Source organism: Heterodontus francisci, chromosome 27 (genome assembly GCF_036365525.1).
Source record: "Heterodontus francisci isolate sHetFra1 chromosome 27, sHetFra1.hap1, whole genome shotgun sequence".
Lineage (NCBI taxonomy): Eukaryota > Metazoa > Chordata > Chondrichthyes > Heterodontiformes > Heterodontidae > Heterodontus > Heterodontus francisci.
In genome coordinates, this window is record NC_090397.1 from 47,707,620 (window position 1) to 47,731,384 (window position 23,765).

At 43.5% G+C, this 23,765-nt stretch overlaps 1 protein-coding gene across 3 annotated transcripts in view; it reads right to left on the bottom strand.

Moving 5' to 3' along the window:
* Positions 1 to 23,765, bottom strand: part of gcc1 (GRIP and coiled-coil domain containing 1) — a 41,374-nt gene that overhangs the window by 15,184 nt on the left and 2,425 nt on the right. For all 3 annotated transcript variants that reach the window (XM_068059300.1, XM_068059299.1, XM_068059298.1), the window contains exon 2: positions 22,133 to 23,206. In XM_068059300.1, the coding sequence (XP_067915401.1) occupies positions 22,133 to 23,170 (1,038 nt within the window). In that variant the 5' untranslated portion in view covers positions 23,171 to 23,206. The remainder of the gene's footprint in view (positions 1 to 22,132; positions 23,207 to 23,765) is intronic.

Below are 23,765 nucleotides of genomic sequence, written 5' to 3' on the forward strand. Positions count from 1 at the left end.
CAAAGCAAACTAAGATGGGTTTAGAGTTCATGTAAATGGACGATGCACGGTGAATGAAGTTGGTGAACTGCAGACACACGTCACCACGTGGGATTATATAGTGGCAATAATGGAGATCTGGCTCAAACAACGGAAGGAATGGGAACTTAATATTCATGGCAACATTGTATTCTCGAATGATAGAGAAGGAAAAAAAACAGTGGGTGGCAGTATTAATCAAATATACTGTATAGCCCTGGAAAGGCATAGTGTACTTGAGTATTCAAATCAAAATCTATTTAGTTAGAATTAAGGAACAATAGAGGAGCTATTACGCTACTGGGTGTATACCTTAGGCCATCAAATACTGGGAAGATAGAGAAGAAAATTTTCAGGTAGATTGCATAAAGCTCCTAGCACTTTAGAGTGGTGATAATGGGGGACTTCAATTATATAGATTGAGAATATAGATTGGGAAAATAACAGCGTAAAGGGCATAGAGGTGAAGAAATTCCTGAAATGTGTACAAGAGAACTTTCTTGATCAGTGTGTTTCCAGCCCAATGAGGAAGAAAGCAATGCTGGATCTAGTTCTGAGGAATAAAATGGGGCAAGTGGAGCATGTTTCAGTTGGGAAGCATTTGGGAAACAGTGATCATATCATTATGTTTAGAGTATTAATTGAAAAGGACAAGGAGCAATCAACTGTGAAAATACTCAACTGGAGAAGGGCTAATTTCAGTGAGTTAAAAAGATCTGGCCCAGATGGACTGAAAGCAAAGATTGGCAGAAAAACCAGTAAGTGAGCAACGGAGGTCTTCAAAGAGGATACAGTTCAGTTACAGACTAGATACGTTCCCACGAGGGGGAAAGAAACGGCATCCAAATTTGAAGCTCTCTGAATGACTAAAGATATAGAGGTTAAAATTAAACTGAAAAAGGCTTATAATAAATGTGCAGTTCATAATAAATCAGTAGCCAAGCTGAATGCAAGTACAGAGGAGATCTGACAAAAGAAAAAAAGGAGGGGCAAAGAGGGAGTATGAGAATAAATTAGCGAGTAACATAAAAGAGAACACAAAAGTCTTTTATAAACATATAAAAATAGGAAAAGGGTGGTCAAAGCAAGGGTGGCATTTGTGGAGGCAGAGTGCATGGCTGAACTATCAAATGAGCACTTTCCATCTGAGGATGCTGCCATCACAGGAGTAGAGAAATTGGATAGGGTAAAAATAGAGCAACAAGAAGTACTTAAAAGTTTGGCAGTGCTCGAAGTAGAAAATGTATCTGATGGGATGTACCCGAAGTTGCTGAGGGATAAGCAGTGAAATTCTAGAGGCTCCGGCCACAATCTTCCAATCACCCTTAGATATGGGAATGGTGGTAGAGGAATGAAGGATTGAAGATATTACAACCTGTTCAAAAGAACAAAGTGACGTCATCAGAGCACTCCAAGCTGCGCACATGCGCAAACGGTCTCCTGCGCTACGATACCGCACATGTGCAGCCTACGTCTTGCCTTGCCAGGACTAACAGGCACATGCACAGAAAAACGCTCTCAACCCTCGGCCACTCACTCCAGGTCCCTCGCTCCTCGCTTCCCCTCCCCCCACCCACCCTCTCCTGCTCTCCAGCCGCTTCCCCCCTCACCCTCCCCGCTCTCTGGCCCCTCGCCTCCACCCCTGCATTCCTCCAGACGCTAGCTCTAGGCCGCCGGCCGCTTCCCTACTCTTGGCCATTTGCTCCGCCTGAAGAAGCAAAGTGGGCCGCGAGGGATGACGTGGCGATGCAGGAGCAAGTGGCCAAGAGGAAGGAAGCAGCGCGGCCTACAGCTAGTGTCTGGAAGGATGGGGTGGGGGGGGGGGGGGGGGGGAGGAGCGGGGAGTGAGTGGCCAGAGAATGGGATTGGAGGGGGGGGGGGGCAAGTGAGCGGTCGGAGAGCGGGATGGCACTGAAACCTCACACAGTGCGGCACAGTGGTTAGCACCGCAGCCTCACAGCTCCAGCGACCCGGGTTCGATTCTGGGTACTGCCTGTGCAGAGTTTGCAAGTTCTCCCTGTGAATGCGTGGGTTTTCGCCGGGTGCTCCGGTTTCCTCCCACAGCCAAAGACTTGCAGGTGATAGGTAAATTGGCCATTGTAAATTGCCCCTAGTTTAGGTAGGTGGTAGGGAAAATGAGATTACTGTAGGGTTAGTATAAATAGGTGGTTGTTGGTCGGCACAGACTTGGTGGGCTGAAGGGCCTGTTTCAGTGCTGTATCTCTAAATAAAATAAATAAATTATGGAGGATGTGCAACACTGTCAGAGGTACTGTCCTTCTGATGAGACTTGAAACAGTGCAGTGTTCTCCGTGTATCAAACATGTCCATTGTGTGCTGCCATGGGTTGATGTTGTTTTCTGTGATAAATTGAGCATGGTCATCTTTAATCCTGGCAGCTGCCTGAACGTCACAGGCAGTGATATTTAAGTGGATGAGACTGCATTTGCGCATGTGCTAGTACAGTGCCACCTAGTAGTTGCGTTGTCAGCAAATGCAGCCATCAAAAAAGGGGACAGGGATAAATGTGGTAACTACAGGCCAGTTAGCCAAATGTCAGCAGTGGGGCAACTTTTAGGCACATGAAAAAATACAGTTTAATTAATGAAAGCAGGCATGGATTTGTTGAAGGCAAATTGTGTTTGACTAACTAAATTGAAGCCCACAAGATTAAAGGGGCACTGGCTGCATGATTACATAATTAGCTAAGGGACGGGAGGGAGGAATATAACCAGCAACCCGGGTTCAATTCTGGGTACTGCCTGTGTGGAGTTTGCAAGTTCTCCCTGTGTCTGCGTGGGTTTCCTCCGGGTGCTCCGGTTTCCTCCCACATGACCAAAAGACTTGCAGGTTGATAGGTAAATTGGCCATTATAAATTGCCCCTAGTATAGGTAGGTGGTAGGGAAATATAGGGACAGGTGGGGATGTGGTAGGAATATGGAATTAGTGTAGGATTAGTAATAAATGGGTGGTTGATGGTCGGCACAGACTCGGTGGGCTGAAGGGCCTGTTTCAGTGCTGTATCTCTAAAACTAAACTAAAAACTAAATGGTGTCCCCAGAAATCAGTATTAGGACCAGTGCTCTTTTTGATATTTATTAATGACCTGGACTTGAGTATACAGGGAATAATTTTGAAGTTTACAGATGACATAAAACTTGAAAATGTATTAAACAGTGAAGAGAAGAGTAACAAACATTAGAAGGAAATAAACAAAAACACAGTAGATAAAATTTAGCCCAATTCTGGTAGTTAGAAAAAGGAGAGGCAATGTAAATGAAATGGTACAATTTTTAAGGCGGTCCAGGGGCAGAGACACTTAGGGGTGATATACATAAGACTTTGAAGGTGGGAAGACAGGTTGAGAAGGCTGTTAAAAAGGCATCTGGGATTTTGAGCTTTAAAAACAGAAGCACAGAGTACAAAAGCAAGGAAGTTATGTTAAACTTTTGTTAATACACTGGTTGGGCTCCAGCTGGAGTACTGTGGCCAATTCTGGACACCACATTTTAGGAAGGATGGTAAGGCCTTGGAGAGGGTGCAGAGGAGTTAACAAAGTATCAACAGCACAGCAACAGGCCACTCGACCGAACAGATCCATGCCAGTATTTATGCTTCACACGAACCTCCTCCCAAACTCCTTCTTGTAACCCTATCAACATATCCTTCTACTCCTGTCGCCCTCACTTGCCGATCTAGTTTCCCCTTAAATGTATCTATGCTGTTCACTTCAACTGCTCCTTGTGGTAGTGAGTTCCGCTTTCTAACCACTCTCTGGGTAAAGAAGTATCTCCTGCATTCCCTGTTTGATTTACTACTGACTATCTTATATTTACGGCCCCTACGTATGATCTCCTCCACAAGTGGGAACAGCTTCTCTATGTTTACCCCATCAAACCCTTTTATAATCTTGAAGATGTCTATCAGGCAACCCCTCAGTTGTCACCTTTCTAAAGAGGCCCAGCCTGTTCAATCTCTCCTGATACCAGAACTGAGAGATTGTGCCCATCATTCTAGTAAATCCTCTTTTCACCTTCTTCAGTGCCTCTATATCCTTTTAATAATATGGAGACCAGAACTGTTCAGTTTTTTTTTTCTAGAGATACAGCACTGAAAAAGGCCCTTCGGCCCACCGAGTCTGTGCCGACCAACAACCACCCATTTATACTAATCCTACATTAATCCCATATTCCTGCAACATCCCCACCTTCCCTCAATTCCCCTACCACCTATCTATACTAGGGGCAATTTATAATGGCCAACTTACCTATCAACCTGCAAGTCTTTGGCTGAGAGGGGAAACCGGAGCACCCGGCGAAAACCCACGCAGTCACAGGGAGAACTTGCAAACTCTGCACAGGCCGTACCCAGAATTGAACCCGGGTCGCTGGAGCTGTGAGGCTGCGGTGCTAACCACTGCGCACTGTGCTGTCCCTATGTTCTCCCAGTGTGACCTTATTAACTTTTAGTGATTTGTGTATCTTTACCTCCAGATCCCTCTGTTCCTCCACCCTGTTTAGATTCACTAGAATGGTACTAGGGATTAAGGACTTCATTTACGTGGAGAGACCAGAGACTAGAGAAGCTGGGGTTGGTCTTCTTTGATTAGAGGAGAGGGGAGATTTAGCATAAATCACGATAGACTAAGAGAAAATGTTTCCAGTGGCAGAAGGGTTGGTAATTGGAAGACACAGGCTTAAGGTAATTGGCAAAAGAACCAGAAGCAACATAGGAAAACATTTTTACTAGCATGCTATGATCTGGAATGCACTGCCTGAAAGGAAGCAGATTCAATAATAACTTTCAAAAGGGAATTGCACGAATACTTGAAGTGGAAAAAATTGCAAGGCTATGGGGAAAGAGCAAGAGAGCGGAAGTAATTGGTGAGCCTTTTGAAAGAGCCAGCAAAGGCACAATGGGCTGAATGTTTTCCTTCTGTACTGTATCATTCTATGACTCTATGTTTCAATGATAGTGCTGCGAAGAAGTGCAAATTATTTCATCTCAGCTAGGTCCAGAGAATAGAAAGGAAAACCAGCCAGCTTCTGATTCTTATCCAGTGATTCCTGCTGGAATGTCAGATGGGAATGAGAGACCATCAAAGAGGAACAGCCTTCTGACATTCACAGACCAGGTTCGCACATGGCCACAGAGGTAAAAGACAGCTATGAGTATGGGTGAAGCTGTATCCCAGGGCCTTAGCAGAGAAACGAAAGTGGTGGGTGTTGTGATGGGAGTGCAAAGAAAGGAATTTTCTCACCAGTCCCCACTCTGCTACTGTAACACTCCAGCACATTTCTGTTTAGTTACGGGACTTGTCCAGTGATAATACAGATCTCCCTCCATATATACGGATAATGTATCTTCTAAAATACCTCTTTTCGCAACATTAATAATTGGCTGCATTTACATATTATTTCTTCCAGAGAGAGGCTGCTAATTCTGAAATATGAGATATCTTGCTACTGAAATGCTGACTGAATTCTGTTCTTTATTCAGTAGGGTAAGGGATAGCTTGATTTGTAACTACACAGAGCTGTTTTATTAGCAGAGATGTTACAATTCAAACTACTCCACAATACCTATTGCTAATGCTCAAACCAAAAGTCAGCTCCCATAGGCAAGCTTAGATTTGCCAAGAAGCCAAGCATGATATGCAAAAAGGCATTTCCTTAAGGCAAATAAATAACCCACTACCACTGAGATGTGTGCCTGAAATAATATTCAGCTGGGAAGGTCAAGTCTGCCCAGAACAATTTACAATTAAAACAAACCTTTTGTGATAGAAAGCCTTTTGATTATGGCACATGGATAAAGCCATGGAATAAAAGACAAGACTGATCTAAATGAAGAATGAGATGTTGCCTCTTTCACAAGAGACAGAATACACACTGTAGGATGAATGTGAGGGTCCTTGGGAGAGTGCAGAGGAGATTTCAAAGAAATTGGATGGGCACTTGTTAATTGTATATTAATTGTGTTTAATTATATGCAGGTAGAGGGTGTTGATTAGGGTCTTACTTGAGCACATATAAGGAGACACTTACTTAAACTGAATGGAGGTTGAGTTACGAAAATTAATACTTGTAATACTCAGTAAAGATTGGCTCCAGTATCATCCTTCGCCAACGGGCCTTTTGGAGATTAACACTCGGGGGAAATAAACTTGCAAGGCTACGGGAGTAGGATCATAGGAACAGGCCATTCAGCCCATCGAGCCTGCTCTGGCATTCAATATGATTATGGCTGATCATCCACTTTAATGCCTTTTTCCCACGCTATCCCCATATTCCTTTATGTCATTGGTATTTAGAAATCTGTCTTTGCTTTAAACATACTCAATGACGGAGCTTCCACAGCCCTCTGGAGTAGAGAATTCCTAAGATCCACAATTCTCTGAGTAAAGAAATTTCTCCTCATCTCGGTCCTCAATCGATAAAGTTGGAGAGTACAGCCAGCATGGATTCAATAGGTTGAATGGCCTCCTTCCGTGCCATAAAGATTCTATGACTCCAAGACATACAAGCAAAGAAATAGTGCTGCAACTAGATTGCTCCAGATCTCAAAGAGGTTCCAAGGCACCCCAGGATATGCTGCCCTTGGAGGAACCAAGCAAGATGGTTGTAGGGTGGAAGGACTGATGAATGGTGAGACTGCATAAACTTGGTTATGCTCCCTGTAAATGTGAAGGTTTCAGAGTGATCTGATTGTGGTGTTTAAAATAATGAAAAGAATTGATGCGTGAACAAGGAATGACTCATTTATCTTGAGGGAAATCCAGAACAAGGGGACAGAATCTTACACAAAAACAGAAAATGCTGGAAATACTCAACAGGTTAGGCCGCAGCTGTGGAGAGAAAAAACAGAGTTAACATTTCAGGTCTGTGACCTTTGTAGAATCATAGAAAGCTCAAGGCCCAGAAAGAGGCCACTTGGCCCATCATATCTGCGCCAGCCGAAAAACTATCCACCCATTCTAATCCCACCTTCCAGCATTTGGTCAGTAGTCCTGCAGATTACGGCACTTGAAGTGCATATCCAGACTCCTTTTGAATGAGTTAAGCCTTTCTGCCTCAACTACCCTTTCAGACAGTGAGTTCCAGACCCCCACCACCCTCTGGGTGAAAATGCATTTCCTCATCTCCCCTCTAATTTTTCTACCAATCACTTTAAATCTATGCCCACTAATCACTGACCTCTCTGCTAAGGTGAATAGGCCCTTCACCTTCACTCCATGCCCCTCAAAATTTTGTACATTTCAATCAAATCTCCCCTCAGCCTTCTCTGTTCCAAGGAGAACAACCCCAGCCTATCCAATCTTTCCTCATAGCTGCATTTTTCCAGTCCTGGCAACATCCTCGTAAATCTCTTCTGTACCCTCTCTAGTGTAATTACATCCTTTCTGTAATGAGGTGACCAGAACTGCACACAGTACTAAAGTTGTGGCCTAACCTTATATTCTATACCTCAGCTAATAAAGGAAATGATTCCATATTCCTGCTTAACCACCTTATCAACCTGTCCTGCTACCTTCAGGGATCTGTGAACATTCACTCCAAGGTCCCTCACTTCCTCTACACTTCTCGGTATTTTCCCATTAATCCTGTATTCCTTTGCCTTGCTTGACCTGCCCAAATGCATCACTTCACACTGCTCTGGGTTGAATTCCATTTGCCACTTTTCTGCCCATCTGACCAGACCATCAATATCTTCCTGCAGCCTACAGCTATCATCCTCGCTATCTACCACACAGCCATTCTTAGTGTCGTCTGCAAACTTCTTGATCATGCCCCTACATTTATGTCCAAATCGTTAATATATACCACAAAATGCAGGGGACCCAATACTGAGCCCTGCGGAACGCCACTGGAAACAGCCTCCAGTCGCAAAAACACCCGTCAATTACCCTTTGTTTCCTGCCACTGAGCCAATTTTGTATCCACCTTGCTGCATTTCCCTGGATCCCATGGGATTTTTTTTTAAACCAGTCTGCCACGTGGGACCTTGTCAAAACCCTTGCTAAAATCCATGTAAACCACATCAACTGTACTACCCTCATCTATCTTTCTTGTTACTTCTTCAAAAGATTTGATCAAGTTGGTCAAACAAGATCTTCCCTTAACAAATCCATGCTGACTATACTTGATTAACCTGTGCCTTTCTAACTGACAGTTTATCCTGTCTCTCAGAATAGATTCCAATAATTTGCCCACTACTGAGGTTAGGCTGACTGGCCTGTAATTATTCGGTCTATCCCTCGCTCCCTTTTTAAACAGAGGTATGACGTTAGCAATTCTCCAATCCTCTGGCACCACACCTGTATTCAGTGAGGACTGGAAAATAATGGTCAGACCTTCTGCTATTTCCTCCCTTGCTTCTTTTAACAGCCTGGGGTACATTTCATCTGGTGATTTATCAACCTTCAAGGATGCTTATCCCATTAATACTTCCTCTCTCCCTATGTTTATCACATCTAATACTTTACACCCCTCTTAATTACAATATCTGTATCGTCCCCCTCTTTTGGGAAGACAGACGCAAGTATTCATTCAGAACAAAACCAACATTTTCTGCCCCTACACGTAGGTTACCTTTTTGGTCTTTTATGGGCTCTCTCCTTAGTTATCCACTTACTCTTAATGTATTGATAAAACATCTTTGGGTTCACCTTGATTTTGCTTGCCAATATTCTTTCATGCCCTCTCTTTGCTCTCCTAATTTCCTTTTTGATTTCATCCCTCCACTTTCTATACTCATGTCCTCTTGGCTTTCTGCAGCATTGAGTTCTTGCTGTCGGACATGAGCTTTCCTTTTCTGCCTTATCGTATCCAGTAAGGCCCTGGACATCCATGGGGCTCTAGATTTGGCCGTCTCACCCCTTTTCCTTCTGGGAATATGTTTACCCTGAATCCCTTGAATCTCCCCTTTGAATGCCTCCCACTGTTCTGACACCGATTTACCTTCGAGTAGCTGTTTCCAGTCCACTTTCGCTAAATCACTCCTCAGTTTAGTAAAATTGGCCTTGCCCCAATTGAGAACTCTAACTCCTGTTCTATCTCTGTCCTTTTCCATAATTATGTTAAAACTGACTGAATTATGATCTCTACCACCAAAATGCTCTCCCACTGCCACTCATTCCACCTGCCCAGCTTCATTTCCTAAAACCAAGTCTAAAACTGCACCCTCTCTTGTTGGACTTGCTACATACTGGCCAAATAAATTCTCCTGAATGCACCTCAAGAATTCTACTCCTTCAATTCCTTTTACACTAAAACTATCCCAGTTAATATTGGGGTAATTAAAATCCCCTACTTTTATTGCCCTATAGTTCTTGCACTTCTCAAGAGATTTGCCTACATATCTGCTCTTCTATTTCCCTCTGACTGTTTATGGGTCTACAGTACACTCCCAGCAGTGTGATTGCCCCTTTTTTGTTCTTTAGCTCAATCCATAAGGCATTTGATGAACCTTCCAACATATCATCCCTCCTCACAGCTGTAATAGTTTATTTGACCAAAATTGCCCTCCCCCTCCCTATTGCATCTGAAAACCCTGTAACCAGGAAGGTTGAGCTGCCATTCCTGTCCCTCCTTAAGCCATGATATCATACTGCCACGTGTCTATCTGTGCCCTCAGCACATCTGCTTTATTTGCTATACTCCTTGCATTGAAATGGATACCTTTGAGCACTGCCAACACTTTTTTTTAAAAAATTTTCTAACCTTTGTTTTCCCTGTCTTCCAGACTCATCCATTAATGTTCTGCCTTCCATTTTCATTTCTGATTTTGTCCCAACTGAGTCTACCCTAAGGTCCCCATCCCCCTGCCAAACTAGTTTAAACCCTCCCCAACAGCACTGGCAAAACGTCCTGCATGGAACTCAGTCCCGGCTCTGTTCAGGTGCAACCCATCCGGCCTGTACAGGTCCCATCTCCCCCAGAGCCGGTGTCAATGTCCCAGGAATCTAAAGACCTCCCTCCTGCACTATCTTTCCAGCCATGTGTTCATCTATCTTATCCTTCTATTTCTATAGTCACTTGTGCGTGGCACTGGGAGTAATCCGGAGATGGCTACTTTTGAGGTCCTGCTTGTTAATTTCTTATCTAGCTCCCTAAATTCTGACTGCAGGATCACATCCCTCTTTCTACCTATGTCGTTGGTTCTGATGTGGACCACGACTGCTGGCTGTTCACCCTCCCCCTTCAGGATGCTCTGCAGCCGCTCAGTGACATCCTTGGCCCTGGCATTAGGGAGGCAACACACCATCCTGGATTTACGTCTGCGGCCACAGAAACACCTGTCTGTTCCCGATTATTGAATCACCTATCACTATGGCTCTTCCAGTCTTCCCTGTACCCTCCTGTGCAGCTAAGCCACCCGTGGTGCCATGGACTTGGCTCTGGCTGTAATCCGCAGGTGAAGCATCTCTTTCCTCAGTATTCAGAACTGAATACCTGTTGGAGAGTGAGATGCACTCAGGGGTCTCCTGCACTACCTGCCTGATTCTTTTTGACTGCTTGGCGGTCACCCATTCCCTCTCTCCCTGCATACGCTTAAGCTGTGGGGTGACCACAACTATAAGCGAGCTATCCACATAGCTCTCATCCTCACGAATGCACCGCAGTGTTACCAGCTGCCGCTCAAGTTCCAAAATCCAGAGCTCAAGTCGCTGCAATTGACTTCCTGCACAAATGCTTCTCCAGGATACGGGAAGCATCCTGGAACTTCCACGTAGCACAGGAGGCGCACTCTCAAGGTTGAATCACCCCTGCCATTCCTTTCTTTATTAGTTGACTCTTTGCTACTGCTAAAAAAACCTTACCAATATTACAACACCAGAATTATTAACAAAACCTTACTAGTATTGATAAATCCTACTAAAAGTCAATAAGTTCTAGTTAAAATAAGCCTTACTCAAAAAAACTCACCAGCTACTCACTTGTTCATTATGATGAATTTTTAAAAAAACTTGTTTTAGTCTGCCAGTTGAGATGCTATAACCCAGCTACTTACACATGCACCCGAACGGTATGAGTACTAACCAGCTATATACTGATACTTCTTAACAGCAGTTACTCACCAACTAATCACCTTGCAGCTTTCCTGTGATGTCACTGTTAACTTGTTTTATCAAACTCGGGCACACCTGGTCTCCTCTCCGCTGCATCAGAACTGGCAAAAATTAGAAATGCAATAGGTTTTGAGCAAGTGAAAGGGGGGTGGGTGGGAGGGAGGGCAGGGGGGGGGGGGGGGGGGGGGGAAGAGAGAAGATCAAAAGCAAAGGTTGGTGGAGAGCAGGAGAGATTAAATGACAAAAGGTTTCATGATCCAAAGCCAAAAGGACTGGAAATGGGACAAGGAAAGAAACAAAAGATGCGTCCGGATGAGGTCTATTAGCCATCCAAATACAAAGTAAAGGGATTAAGAAAGAAACAGGTGGGTGGTGGGGTGGGCAAATTTTAAAAAAGCAGCAAAATAAAACACCAAATAAAATTTAAAAATGGGGGCAGAGGTTATGATCTAAAATTACTGAACTCAATGGTAAGTCCAGAAGGCTGTAAAGTGCCCAGTTGAAAGATGAGGTGCTGTTCCTCGAGCATGCTTTCAGCTTCACTGGAACACTGTAGCAGGCCACAGATAGAAAGGTCGGAGTGGGAACAAGGTAGAGAATTGAAATGACAGGCGACAGGAAGCTCAGGGTCATGCTTGCGGACTGAATGGAGCTGTTCCACAAAGTGGTCACCCAGTCTGCGTTTGGTCTCCTCAATGTAGAGGAAGTACATATAAACTGCTGTTTCGCTTGCAAGGAGTGCTTGGGGCCTTGGACAATAAGAAGGGAAAAGGTAAACGGGCAGGTGTTGCATCTCCTGTACTTGCATGGAAAGATGCCATAGGAAAGGGGGCAAGTGTTGGGGATGACCAAGTAATGGTAGAGGGAACGGTCTCTTCGGAATGCCGAAAGGGGAGGGGAGGGGAAAATATGTTTGGTGATGCCATCACACTGGAGGTGATGGAAATGACAGAGGATGATCCATTAAATACAGATCTGGTGGGGTGGATAGTGAGGACCGGGGAACCCTATCATGGTTCTGGGAGGGAGGGGATGTGTGAGAGCAGAAGTGAGTGAAATAGATCGGAAATGATTCAGGGACCCGTCAAACACAGTGAGTATGGAAGGATGCATCATCTGAAAAGATGCAATGGACAAACTGGAAGCATGGAGTAGAGTCCTTGCAGGAAATCAATTAAAATAAAATCCAGGGAAACCTCGTGCCATATAGAGTTGTGAAAATATGGAATGCAGTGCCCCAGGATGACAAATACAAAGACAACTGCAGTGTTTAATAGATAGGTAGGTAACCACTTAGGAAGAAATGGCATTAATTGTGAAGAAAAGCAGTGAATTGGGAGTAAAATAGAGTACCCATGGTTAACAAATACTGTGACATTCCTGTGAATCAATTCAAATGTTCTAGCGCATTCCACTACTTTTTGATAAAGACCGCAGGCAGTCTGTCTACAGCTATACCTGTTCCTGAATGTTTGCTGTTTGGGAAGTATTTCCATTGCATCAGCGCAGTCAGAGCATGCACCAGTACTCATGTACATGATCAGCAAATGAATAAGAGGAGGCGGCCATTTGGCCCATCAAGCCTGCTCCACCATTCAAACAGACCATGGCTGATCATCTACCTCTATGACATTTTTCCCCACTATCCCCATATCCCTTGATGTCATTAGTATCCAAAAATCTATCGATTTTTGTCTTGAACATGCTCAATGATTTGAGCTTCCACAGCCAAAGAGTCAAAGAACAGTACAGCACAGGAACAGGCCATTCGGCCCTCCAAGCCTGCGCCAATCTTGATGCCTGCCTAAACTAAAACCTTCTGCACTTCCGGGGACCGTATCCCTCTATTCCCATCCTATTCATGTATTTGTCAAGATGCCTCTTAAACGTCTCTATGGTACCTGCTTCCACCACCTCCCCCAGCAACAAGTTCCAGGCACTCACCACCCTCTGTGTAAAGAACTTGCCTCGCACATCCCCTCTAAACTTTGCCCCTCTCACCTTAAACCTATGTCCCCTAGTAACTGACTCTTCCACCCTGGGAAAAAGCTTCTGACTATCCACTCTGTCCATGCCGCTTATAACTTTGTAAACCTCGATCATGTCGCCCCTCCACCTCCGTCGTTCCAGTGAAAACAATCTGAGTTTATCCAACCTCTCCTCATAGCTAATGCCCTCCAGACCAGGCAACATCCTGGTAAACCTCTTCTGTACCCTCTCCAAAGCCTCCATGTCCTTCTGGTAGTGTGGCGACCAGAATTGCACGCAATATTCTAACTGCGGCCTAACTAAAGTTCTGTACAGCTGCAGCATGACTTGCCTACTTTTATACTCTATGCCCCGACCGATGAAGGCAAGCATGCCGTATGCCTTCTTGACTACCTTATCCACCTGCGTTGCCACTTTCAGTGACCTGTGGACCTGTACGCCCAGATCTCTCTGCCTGTCAATACTCCTAAGGGTTCTGCCATTTACTGTATACTTCCCACCTGCATTAGACCTTCCAAAATGCATTACCTCACATTTGTCCGGATTAAACTCCATCTGCCATTTCTCCGCCCAAGTCTCCAACCGATCTATATCCTGCTGTATCCTCTGACAATCCTCATCACTGTCCGCAACTCCACCAACCTTTGTATCGTCCGCAAACTTACTAATCAGACCAGATACATTTTCCTCCAAATCATTTATATATACTACAAACAGCAAAGGTCCCAGCACTGATCCCTGTGGAACAGCCCTCTGGGGTACAGAATTCCAAAGACTCACCACCCTTTGACTAAAGAAATTCCTCCTCATCTCAGTCTTAAATGGCCTACCCCTTATTCTGAAACAGTGTCCCCTGGTTCTAGACTCATCAGCCAAAGGAAACATCCTATTCACATCTACCCTGTCACGCCTTGTAAGAATTTTGTAAATTTCAATGAGATCACCTCTGTTTCTTCAAAACTCCTGAGAATAAAGGCCCAGTTTCTGCAATCTCTCCTCATAAGACAATCCCGCCATCCCAGGATGAGTCTGGTGAACCTCTGTTGCATTCCCTCTATGACAAATATATCCTCCCTCAGATAAGGAGACCAAAACTGTACACAATACTCTAGGTGCAGTCTCACCAAGGCTCTATGCAATTGCAGCAAGACATCTTTACTCCTGTACTCAAATCCCCTTGTAATGAAAGCCAACATTCCATTTTCCTTCCCAATTGCTTGCTGCACCTGCATACTAGCTTTTAGTGACTCACGAACAAGGACACCCAGATTCCTTTGGACATCAACACTTCCCAACCTCTCACCATTTAAGAAATACTCTGCCTTTCTGTTTTTTTCTACCAAAGTGGATCACTTCACACTTATTCACATTATATTCCATCTGCCATGATCTTGCTCATTCATTTAGCCTGTCCAAATCCCCTTGAAACCTCATTGCATCCTCCTCACAACTTACATTCCCACTGAGTTTTGTCTCATCAGCAAATTTGGAAGGCTGTGTTTGCTGACAATCCCATGTGCTTTCATTTTGTTCACAGCATACAAGGACACGGGCCAAGTGTTGGAAAATGGGATTAGAATAGATAGGTGCTTAATGGCCGGCACAGACACAATGGGCCGAAGAGCCTGTTTCTGTGCTGTATAACTCTATGATAACCACCAATGCATCCACTATCTCTATAGCTACCTCCTTCAATACTCTGGGATGTAGCTCATCTAGTCCAGGGGATTTATCAACTTTCAATCCAGTTAATTTTTTTTTTTTTTTGAGTACTACCTCTTTATTGTTACTAATTTCTCTTAGCTCCTCATTTTTACAAGTCCCTGGTTCCCTAATATTTCGGGGACATTTTCTGTATCTTCCTCCGTGAAGACACCGTAATTGTTTAGTCTCTCCGCTATTTCCCCATTCTCCACCACAAATTCTCCTGTCTCCACCTGTAATGGACCCACATTTGCTCTTGCTAATCTTTTCTTTTTCGTATACCTAAAGAAGCTTTTACAGTCCACCTTTATGTTTCTAGCTTGCTTGCATTCATTCATATTCTCTTTTCCCTTTCTTTATTAGTTGCTTGGTCCTCCTTTGCTGTATTCTAAATTGCTCCCAATCCTCGGGCTTACCAATTTTTCTGGCGACCTTATAAGCCACTTCCTTTGATCTAATGCAATCTTTAAATTTTATTGTCAGCCACCTTTGATTCACTTTTCCTGTTGGGTTTTTGTGTCTTAAAGGCATGTACATTTGTTGTAAACCATGTAATACTTCTTTAAATACTAGCCACTACCTGTCTATCGTCAAATCTTTTAATGTATTTTCCCAATCCACCATAGTCAACTAGCCCCTCACACCTTCATAGTTTCCTTTGTTCAGATTTAATTGCAGACTCTGAATGACATTTGGGAATGGAGAGGGAGTAAGAAAGATGCGCTGGCTTTTGTTACCTGCAGTATGGAAAGTGGCAACTGAGTCAAGTTGTTGGACCTCTATTTGATTTGAAATGCTGTAGCTCTTCAAGAATAGAGTTTATTGAAGATATTAATTTACAGGTAAGATATTAACCCCAAATAATACAAGCAATATAAGAACATAAGAACTAGGAGCAGGAGTCGGCAATTCAGCCCCTCGAGCCTGCTCCGCCATTCAATACGATCATGGTTGATTTCATCTCAGCCTCAACTCCACTTTCCTGTCCATTCTCCATAACCCTTCACTAATTAAAAATCTGTATCTCCTCCTTAAATTTACTCAATGTCCTGGCATCCACCGCACTCTGGGGTAGTGAATTCCACAGACTCACGACCCTTTGAGAGAAGTAATTTCTCCTCATCTCTGTTTTAAATCTGCTACCCCTTATCCTAAAACTATGACCTATCATTCTAGATTGCCCCATCACAGGAAATCTCCTCTCTACGTCTACTTTGTCAATCCCCATAATTATCTTGTATACCTCAATTAGATCTCCTCTCATTCTTCTAAACTCTGGAGAATAAAGGCGTAAACTGCTCAATCTCTCTTCATAAGACAAACCCCTCGTCTCTGGAATCAACCTAGTGAACCTCCTCTGAACTGCCTCCAAAGCAATTACATCTCTCAAGTAAGGGGACCAAAACTATACGCAATACTCCAGGTGCGGTCCCACTAATGCCTCGTACGGTTGCAGCAACACTTCCCTACATTTATACTCTATTCCTTTAGCAATAAATGCCAAAATTCCATTTGCCTTCCTTATTACCGGCTGCACCTGCATACTAGTTTTCTGCAATTCATGCACGAGGACACCCGGATCCCTCTGCACCAAAGCACTCTCAAGTTTCTCTCCATTTAGATAATAATTTGCCTTTCTATTCTTCCAACCAAAATGGATAACCTCACACTTATCCACTTTAAGCTCCATCTGCCAAATTTTGGTCCATTCACCTAACCTATCCATATCCATTTGTAAATTTCTTATTTCTTTTTTGCAACTTACAATTCCACCTATTTTAGTGTCATCTGCAAATTTGGCTACAATACCTTCTATCCTTGTATCTAAGTCATTAATATAGATTGTAAATAGTTGGGGCCCCGAGGACCGAACCCTGTGGCACCCCACTAGTTACATCTTGCCAACCAGAAAAGGACCCATTTATCCCGACTCTCTGTTTTCTGTTGGTTAGCCAATCCTTTATCCAAGCTAATAAATTGTCCCTAACCCCATGTAATCTTACGTTGTGTATTAACCTTTTGTGTGGCACCTTATCAAATGCCTTCTGGAAGTCCAGATATACTACATCTACAAGATCCCCATTATCAACTTTACTTGTTACTCTTCAAAGAACTCTAGCAAATTAGTCAAACATGATTTACCCTTCATAAAACCATGCTGACTCTGATGGATTGCGTTTTGACTTTCTAAATGTCCTGTTATTACTTCCTTAATAATGGATTCTGACAATTTCCCAACGACAAATGTTAAACTAACTGGTCTATAGTTTCCTACTTTCTGCCTTCCTCCTTTTTTGAATAAGGGCGTTACATTAGCATTTTTCCAATCCACTGGAACCTTTCCCACATCCAAGGAATTTTGGAATATTATAACCAATGGATCCACTATCTCCGCTGCCACTTCCTTTAAGACCCTAGGATGTAGGCCATCAGGCCCTGGGGACTTGTCTGCCTTAAATCCCAATAGTTTGCTCAGTACTTTTTCCCTAGTGATGATGATTGTTCGAAGTTCCTCCCTTCCTACTACCCCCGCATTACTTGTTACTATTGGGATGGTGCTAGTGTGAAAACTGAGGCAAAATACTGATTTAGTGTCTCCACCATTTCTGTGTTTCCCCACCATTAACTCCCCAGTCTCATCCTCCAAGGGACCAACATTCACTTTAGCTACTCTCTTCCCTTTTATATACTTATAGAAGCTTTTGCTATCTGTTTTTATATTTTGCGCTAGTTTTCTTTCACAATTTACCTTGGCTCTTTTTATTACTTTTTTAGTTACCCTTTGTTGATCTTTAAAAGTTTCCCAATCTTCCAGCCTGCCACTGGCCTTTGTAATATGGTATGCCTTAGTTTTTGTCTTTGTTATCCGTAACTTCCTTGCTTAGCCATGGATGTTTTTCCCCCTCATACAATCTTTCTTCCTCTCTGGCATCTGTTTTAGTTGGGAGGATCTGAATATCTCCTTAAACATCTGCCACTGCTCATCAACTGTCCTACCTTTTAGTCTTCCTGCCCAGGCCTCTAGGGCCACAGCTGTCCTCATGCCTATGTAATTATCTTTGTTTAACTCCAGAACTCTAGTGTGGGACTCCAGTTTCTTGCCCTCAAACTGAATTTGAAGTTCTAGCATGCTATGATCATTCTTCCCTAGGGAATCCTTAACTATGAGATCATTAATTAATCCCACCTCATTACACCAAATACCAAATCTAGAAAAGCCTGCGCCCTGGTTGGTTCCACAACATATTTCTCCAAAAAACAATCTCTAATACATTCAATGAACTCTCCCTCGAGGCTCCCCTTGCCAATATGATTAATCCAGACTATATGGATATTAAAATCACCCATGATTATTGCCGTACCTTTCTTACAAGCCCCCAGTATTTCCTGGTTTATACTGTGCCCCACTGCGGAACTACTGTTTGGGGATCTATAGATTACTCCCACCAGGGTCTTCTTTCCCTTGCTCTTTCTTATTTCTACCCAGACTGATTCTACATCTTGATCTCCAGTGCCTGTATCATTTCTCACGATAGCGCTGATCTCTTCCTTTACTAACAAAGCTACGCCATCTCCTTTTCCTTCCTGCCTATCCTTCCGAAATACTGAGTACCCTTGGATATTCAATTCCCAAACCTGGTTTCCCTGCAACCACGTCTCAGTACTCGCCACTAAATCATACCCATTCATCTCTATTTGCGCTGTTAACTCATTAATTTTATTCTGAATGCTTCATGCATTCAGATACAAAGCCTTTAAGTTTGTTCTATTAACAAATTTCCATACTCTTGTACGATTCCTAGGTGCAATATGATGTTCACACGCTCTGTCCCTACCTTTTATTTTTTGGTAACAATCAGCCTCATCACTAACCTGCACTCCTACCTTCTCCTTTAGCTTCCTAATTTTCCATGCAACTGAACCCTCCCCACTACTATTTAGTTTAAAGCCCTATCGACAGCCCTAGTTATACGATTCGCCAGGACTCTGGTCCCAGCATGATTCAGGTAGAGCCCGTCCCATCAGAACAGCTCCCTCCTTCCCCAGTACTGGTGCCAATGTTCCACGAATTCGAATCCATTCCTCCCACACCAATCTTTGAGCCATGCATTTACCTCTTTAATCTTATTGACCTTGTGCCAATTAGCTCGTAGCTCAGGTAGTAATCCGGAGATTACTACCCTTTTGGTTCTGCTTTTTAATTTAGCCCCTAGCTGCTCACATTCCCTCAGCAGAACCTCTATCCTCGTTCTACCTATATCGTTGGTACCTACGTGGACCACGATAACTGGATCTTTCCCTCCCACTCCAAGTTCCTCTGCAGCCCAGGTCAGATATCCTGAACCCTGGCACCAGGGAGGCAACACAGCCTTTGGGACTCTTGATCCTGGCTAAAGAGAACAGTGTCTATGCCCCTAACTATACTATCCCCGATTACGACTACATTTCTCTTTTCTCCCGCTTGACTGGCTCCCTGTACCACAGTGCTCTGGTTAGTTTGCTCATCCTCCCTACAGTCTCTGCTCTCGTCCACACAGGGAGCAAGAATCTCGAACCTGTTGGACAAGGACAAGGGCTGAGGCTCCTGCAACACTACCTCCTGGATCCCTCTACCTGCCTCACTCATCGTCACACCCTCCTGTCCCTGACCACTGGCCGAATAAAGGTAGTTAATCTAAGTGGTGTGACTGTGTCCTGAAACACAATGTCCAGGTAACTCTCCCCCTCCTTGATGTGTCGCAGTGTCCGAAGCTCAGACTCCAGCTCATCAACTCTGAGCCGGAGTTCCTGAAGCAGCCAACACTTGCTACAGATGTGGTCACGGGGAACCACAATGGAGTCCACTAGCTCCTACATCATGCAGGTACAACACATCACCTGGCCCTGCATCTCGGTTTTATTTAATTAGATTTTTATTTGTTTTTTAAATTTCTGACTTGTCTTTAGTTTTTTAATTTGTAAAATATTTCTCCTATTCACCTTTAACGCAATATGCAAGAGAAAGGATTCTGCATTGAATATTTTCCCTACTCAGTACCTGATTCTGTAATATTACATCTATTCGTTTCCTCAATCAATTCCAATGTGACGGGGTAACATCCTGTGTTACAGACTGCCACCTCAGTGCATTTAAACAGTCATCAGTGTGGATTATGAGCGGTTTGTTGAAGATCAGTATAAAATGGCTCATTAGCTTAATGAAAGGTTAAGGAGAGAATTATAATAAGTCTCCTTGAGTAAGACATTACCTAGGATCAGTGTGCATAAGACAGTGCTAGTAGTGGGAGATACTACTTCCCTGGCATCAGAGAGACAGAGTGCTTCAACAGCATCTCCCCGCCACTAACCCCCACCCACCCCCCCCCGCTATGCCAGAGCCTTTCCTTAGTCTAGCAATAGTTTATGTGGGTAGAATGAAGAAGTGGTCTTACACACAATATAAATAGGAAGCAATCTAAAAAATATAGTCAGTACTCTTAAATATTCTCCGACTGTCTAATTTAACACATGACGCAGAGGAAGATGAGGCAGTTGAATGCATGGCTCAATGAGCAGTATCACTGGTAGGATTTCAAGTTTTTTGAGGCCTCAGGATGAGATTTGAAAGAGGAGAATATTTTTGGGAGAGATATATTGCATCTGAAGCAAACTAGCCACAAAGTCCAAGGTAGCTCAGGAGTGGAAAGAACAGCCTTACATTACAATAACGGGGAAAGACCAAAGAATATGTATAGTGGAGGAAAGAAGGAAGAAAAATAACAACTTTCAGAAGGGAATTGGAGAAATAATTGAAGTGGACACATTGGCAGGGGCATGGGACTAACTGGATTAATTCTTTCAAAGAGCTGACACAGGCATGATGGGCCAAATAGCCTCCTTCTGTGCTCCATCATTCAATGATTTTAAGGATATCAAGGACTAACAATGGGATAGGCTTGAATTATCTGTGCACAGATGCACAAAGCATTAGGAATAAAATGAGGAAACTAAAAGCACTAAGACTATTAGGAGGTATGATGGCACAGGTAAAAATGTTTCTAAGAATCATTAAGAGGTATGACCTTCCCTCCAACATAAGGTCAGAAGTGTGGATGTTCGCTGATGATTGTGCAGTGTTCAGTACCATTCACAACTCTTCAAATACTGAAGCAGTCCATTCCTCGCAAGCAGCAAGACCTGGACAACATTGCAGCATGGGCTGTAATGGCAAGTAACATATGCACCACACAAGTGCCAGGCAGTGACAATCTCCAACAAGTGGAAACCTAACTATCCATGCTTGACATTCAATAGCATTACCATCGCTGAATCCCTCTCACCAACAACATCCTGGGGGTTACCATTGACCAGAAACTGGACCAGTCATATGAATACTGTGGCTATAACAAGTCACAAACAGGACACTGCAGCCCGCTTGGTCAGTGCCCCATCCATCACCTTAAACACTCACTTCCTATACCACCAGTGCACAGTGGCGGTAATGCATACCATCTATAAGCTGCGCAGCAGCAACTCACCAAGGCTCCATCGATGGCACCTTCCAAACCCGCGACTTCTACCACCTAGAAGAACAAGGGCAGCAGACACAAGGGAACACCACCACTTGCAAGTTCCCCTCCAAGCCATACACCATCCTGACTTGGAAATATGTTGCTGTTCCTTCACTGTCACTGGGTCAAAATCCTGGAACACCCTCCCTAACAGCACTGTGGGTGTACCTACACCACATTGACTGCAGAGGTTCATGAAGGTGGCTCACCACCACCATCTCAAGGGCAATTAGGGATGGACAATAATGCTGGCCTTGCTAACAACACTCACATCCCATAAATGAATAAAAAAAGTCACAGGTATGATGTCATTAAGAACCATTTGGGTGATACAATATCACAGCTTTGATAAAAATTTATTTCAGCCATGCCTGAACTGGAAAAGACATTCCTAGATACAAGATTTTCAGTAGGGATAGAGAAAGCAAAAAGGAGAGGTGGCATTACTAAGGACATAGAAGACGGAATATTATTGAAGGTAGTGTTTAGAGTAAGTCTCTTTGAATTTAACAGAAAAAAATAAAAAGTAACAGTACTGAATGTTCATTATAGGTTGTTAAATTGTAGAAACAATTACAGGAAGAGATTTGCAGAAGTAATTAGCTGCAATAATGGGAGATATCAGCTATCCACTAGTCCAGAAAAAATTACCAATGGTGGTCAAAATAGGAAGCGATTCATAGTAAACAGTTTTGAATACATTCTGAGTACCTTACAAGTCTTTCGTGGAAAGATGCAGTATTAGAATCTGAACAAAAAGGTCCATGACCATTTGCTGATATGAAATCCATACTCTACCTTTTTTATTTCCAACTGAAGTTGTGCCTGATAATGAGCCTTTATCTCAGTCATTTTCTCCTCCAATTCCTGTACACGTGGGTCTGGTCTTCTCTTCTCTTCTTCAGCAAGCCGTAGTGCACTCTTCACCTCATCTACCTCCCGACTCAGATGCTTCATTTGAGATTCACAGTCATCCACCCTGTCTGCTGCATGGCTTTTTGATGTCAACATGTCTCTTGTATCTTCTAGTTTCAGTTCCACATCTTGTCGCAAAGCTCTCTCTTCCTGCAACAACTTTTGAAGTTCATGAAGCATTGAGGCATGATCACTCTGCTCCCGGCTTCGCTCATGCTGCTGGGTAATGATGCGAGCTTTGGCTTCTGCGAGCTGCTCTTGGACTTTATTAATCTCTGCTTCATATTTGGTGTTTTCTTCTTCAAACCTCTGTGTCAAGTCTTCCAGCTCTTGCCTCATTTTCTTCTTGTCTGTTAAATAGGAGGCCTCCATTCGTGATTTCTCCTGTGTGACAGTTGCCAAAGCATTGGTCAGTATTGCCAATTGACTCTTCAACTGCATCATTTTATCAGCATCACTGTGGCTTTGCTGCTCCCCACTCCCAACACTGATACCACTTTCAGAACCATTAGCTTCCTCAGATTTTGGGGAAGAGGTTCCTCCAGCCACCAGTTCCACCAAGCCCTTGTCTTCATCATTTAATTCTCCCTTGATGCTATTGGTCAAACTGGCTGCTGTGTCCACACTATTCATTGTCCACATACTGTCCTCACTATGGATTGAGCTCTGGTCATCTCCAAGATCAGAAGCTGTACTTCCAGGACCTACGTTCTGTAAACTTTTATCCGCCTCTTGAGATACAGAGAGGACTTTCAAACTGGCCTCTAACGCCTCCTTTTCTTTTAGGAGGCTTTTATAAGCACGGACAACATCTCTCAGGCGTGTCTGGTACTGTAACAGTTGCTTCTTCTGTATTTCAATTGTATCCAAAAGCTCTTTCCTACTGGGGCCCCCACCAAAGTTCACACCAAACTTCTCCATGTCAGTTCAAAGTGGATCTCAAAGCAAGGAGCCCATCTGCAACAAGGAGAGATACAAATGAGAAAATAAATATTTTGATAAAAACATGGCAATCTCTTGCACTCTGTTTCGGTAGAGTGGAATACAGGGCGGGTGAAATATGACAAACTCTTTTCATCTCTGTCAGTCAGGAGAGAGAGGCATTTTAACAATCAACTCAGATAGCAGAAGTCATTCAGGAAAGCAGCAGAAAATCAGTGAGGAAGAATTGACTGTTGGCAGACAGGTAGCAGAAAGAGGCTGGAGGTGAATTTGGTATTTGATGGTAGGGCAAATAAGCCAGACAGAGTCAGCTGCCTGTTCTCGCCTTGCCCGATTTTCTTTTCCATAGGCTATCCAAGTATAATTTCAGCCTTTGCCTTTCCATGTGAAGAATCCCCCCAGGTGAGCCAGCGAATGTTCATTATTTTAGTAATGCCACACAAACAAATGCCCGACCAATTACACTAAGTGACATTCATCATACTCAATGTTCTGTATCATTTACTAACTGCAGAATAAAGTACCTTACAAACCAAACTTCATTTAGTGTAAACCAGTCTGCTTTTGGAGAGAC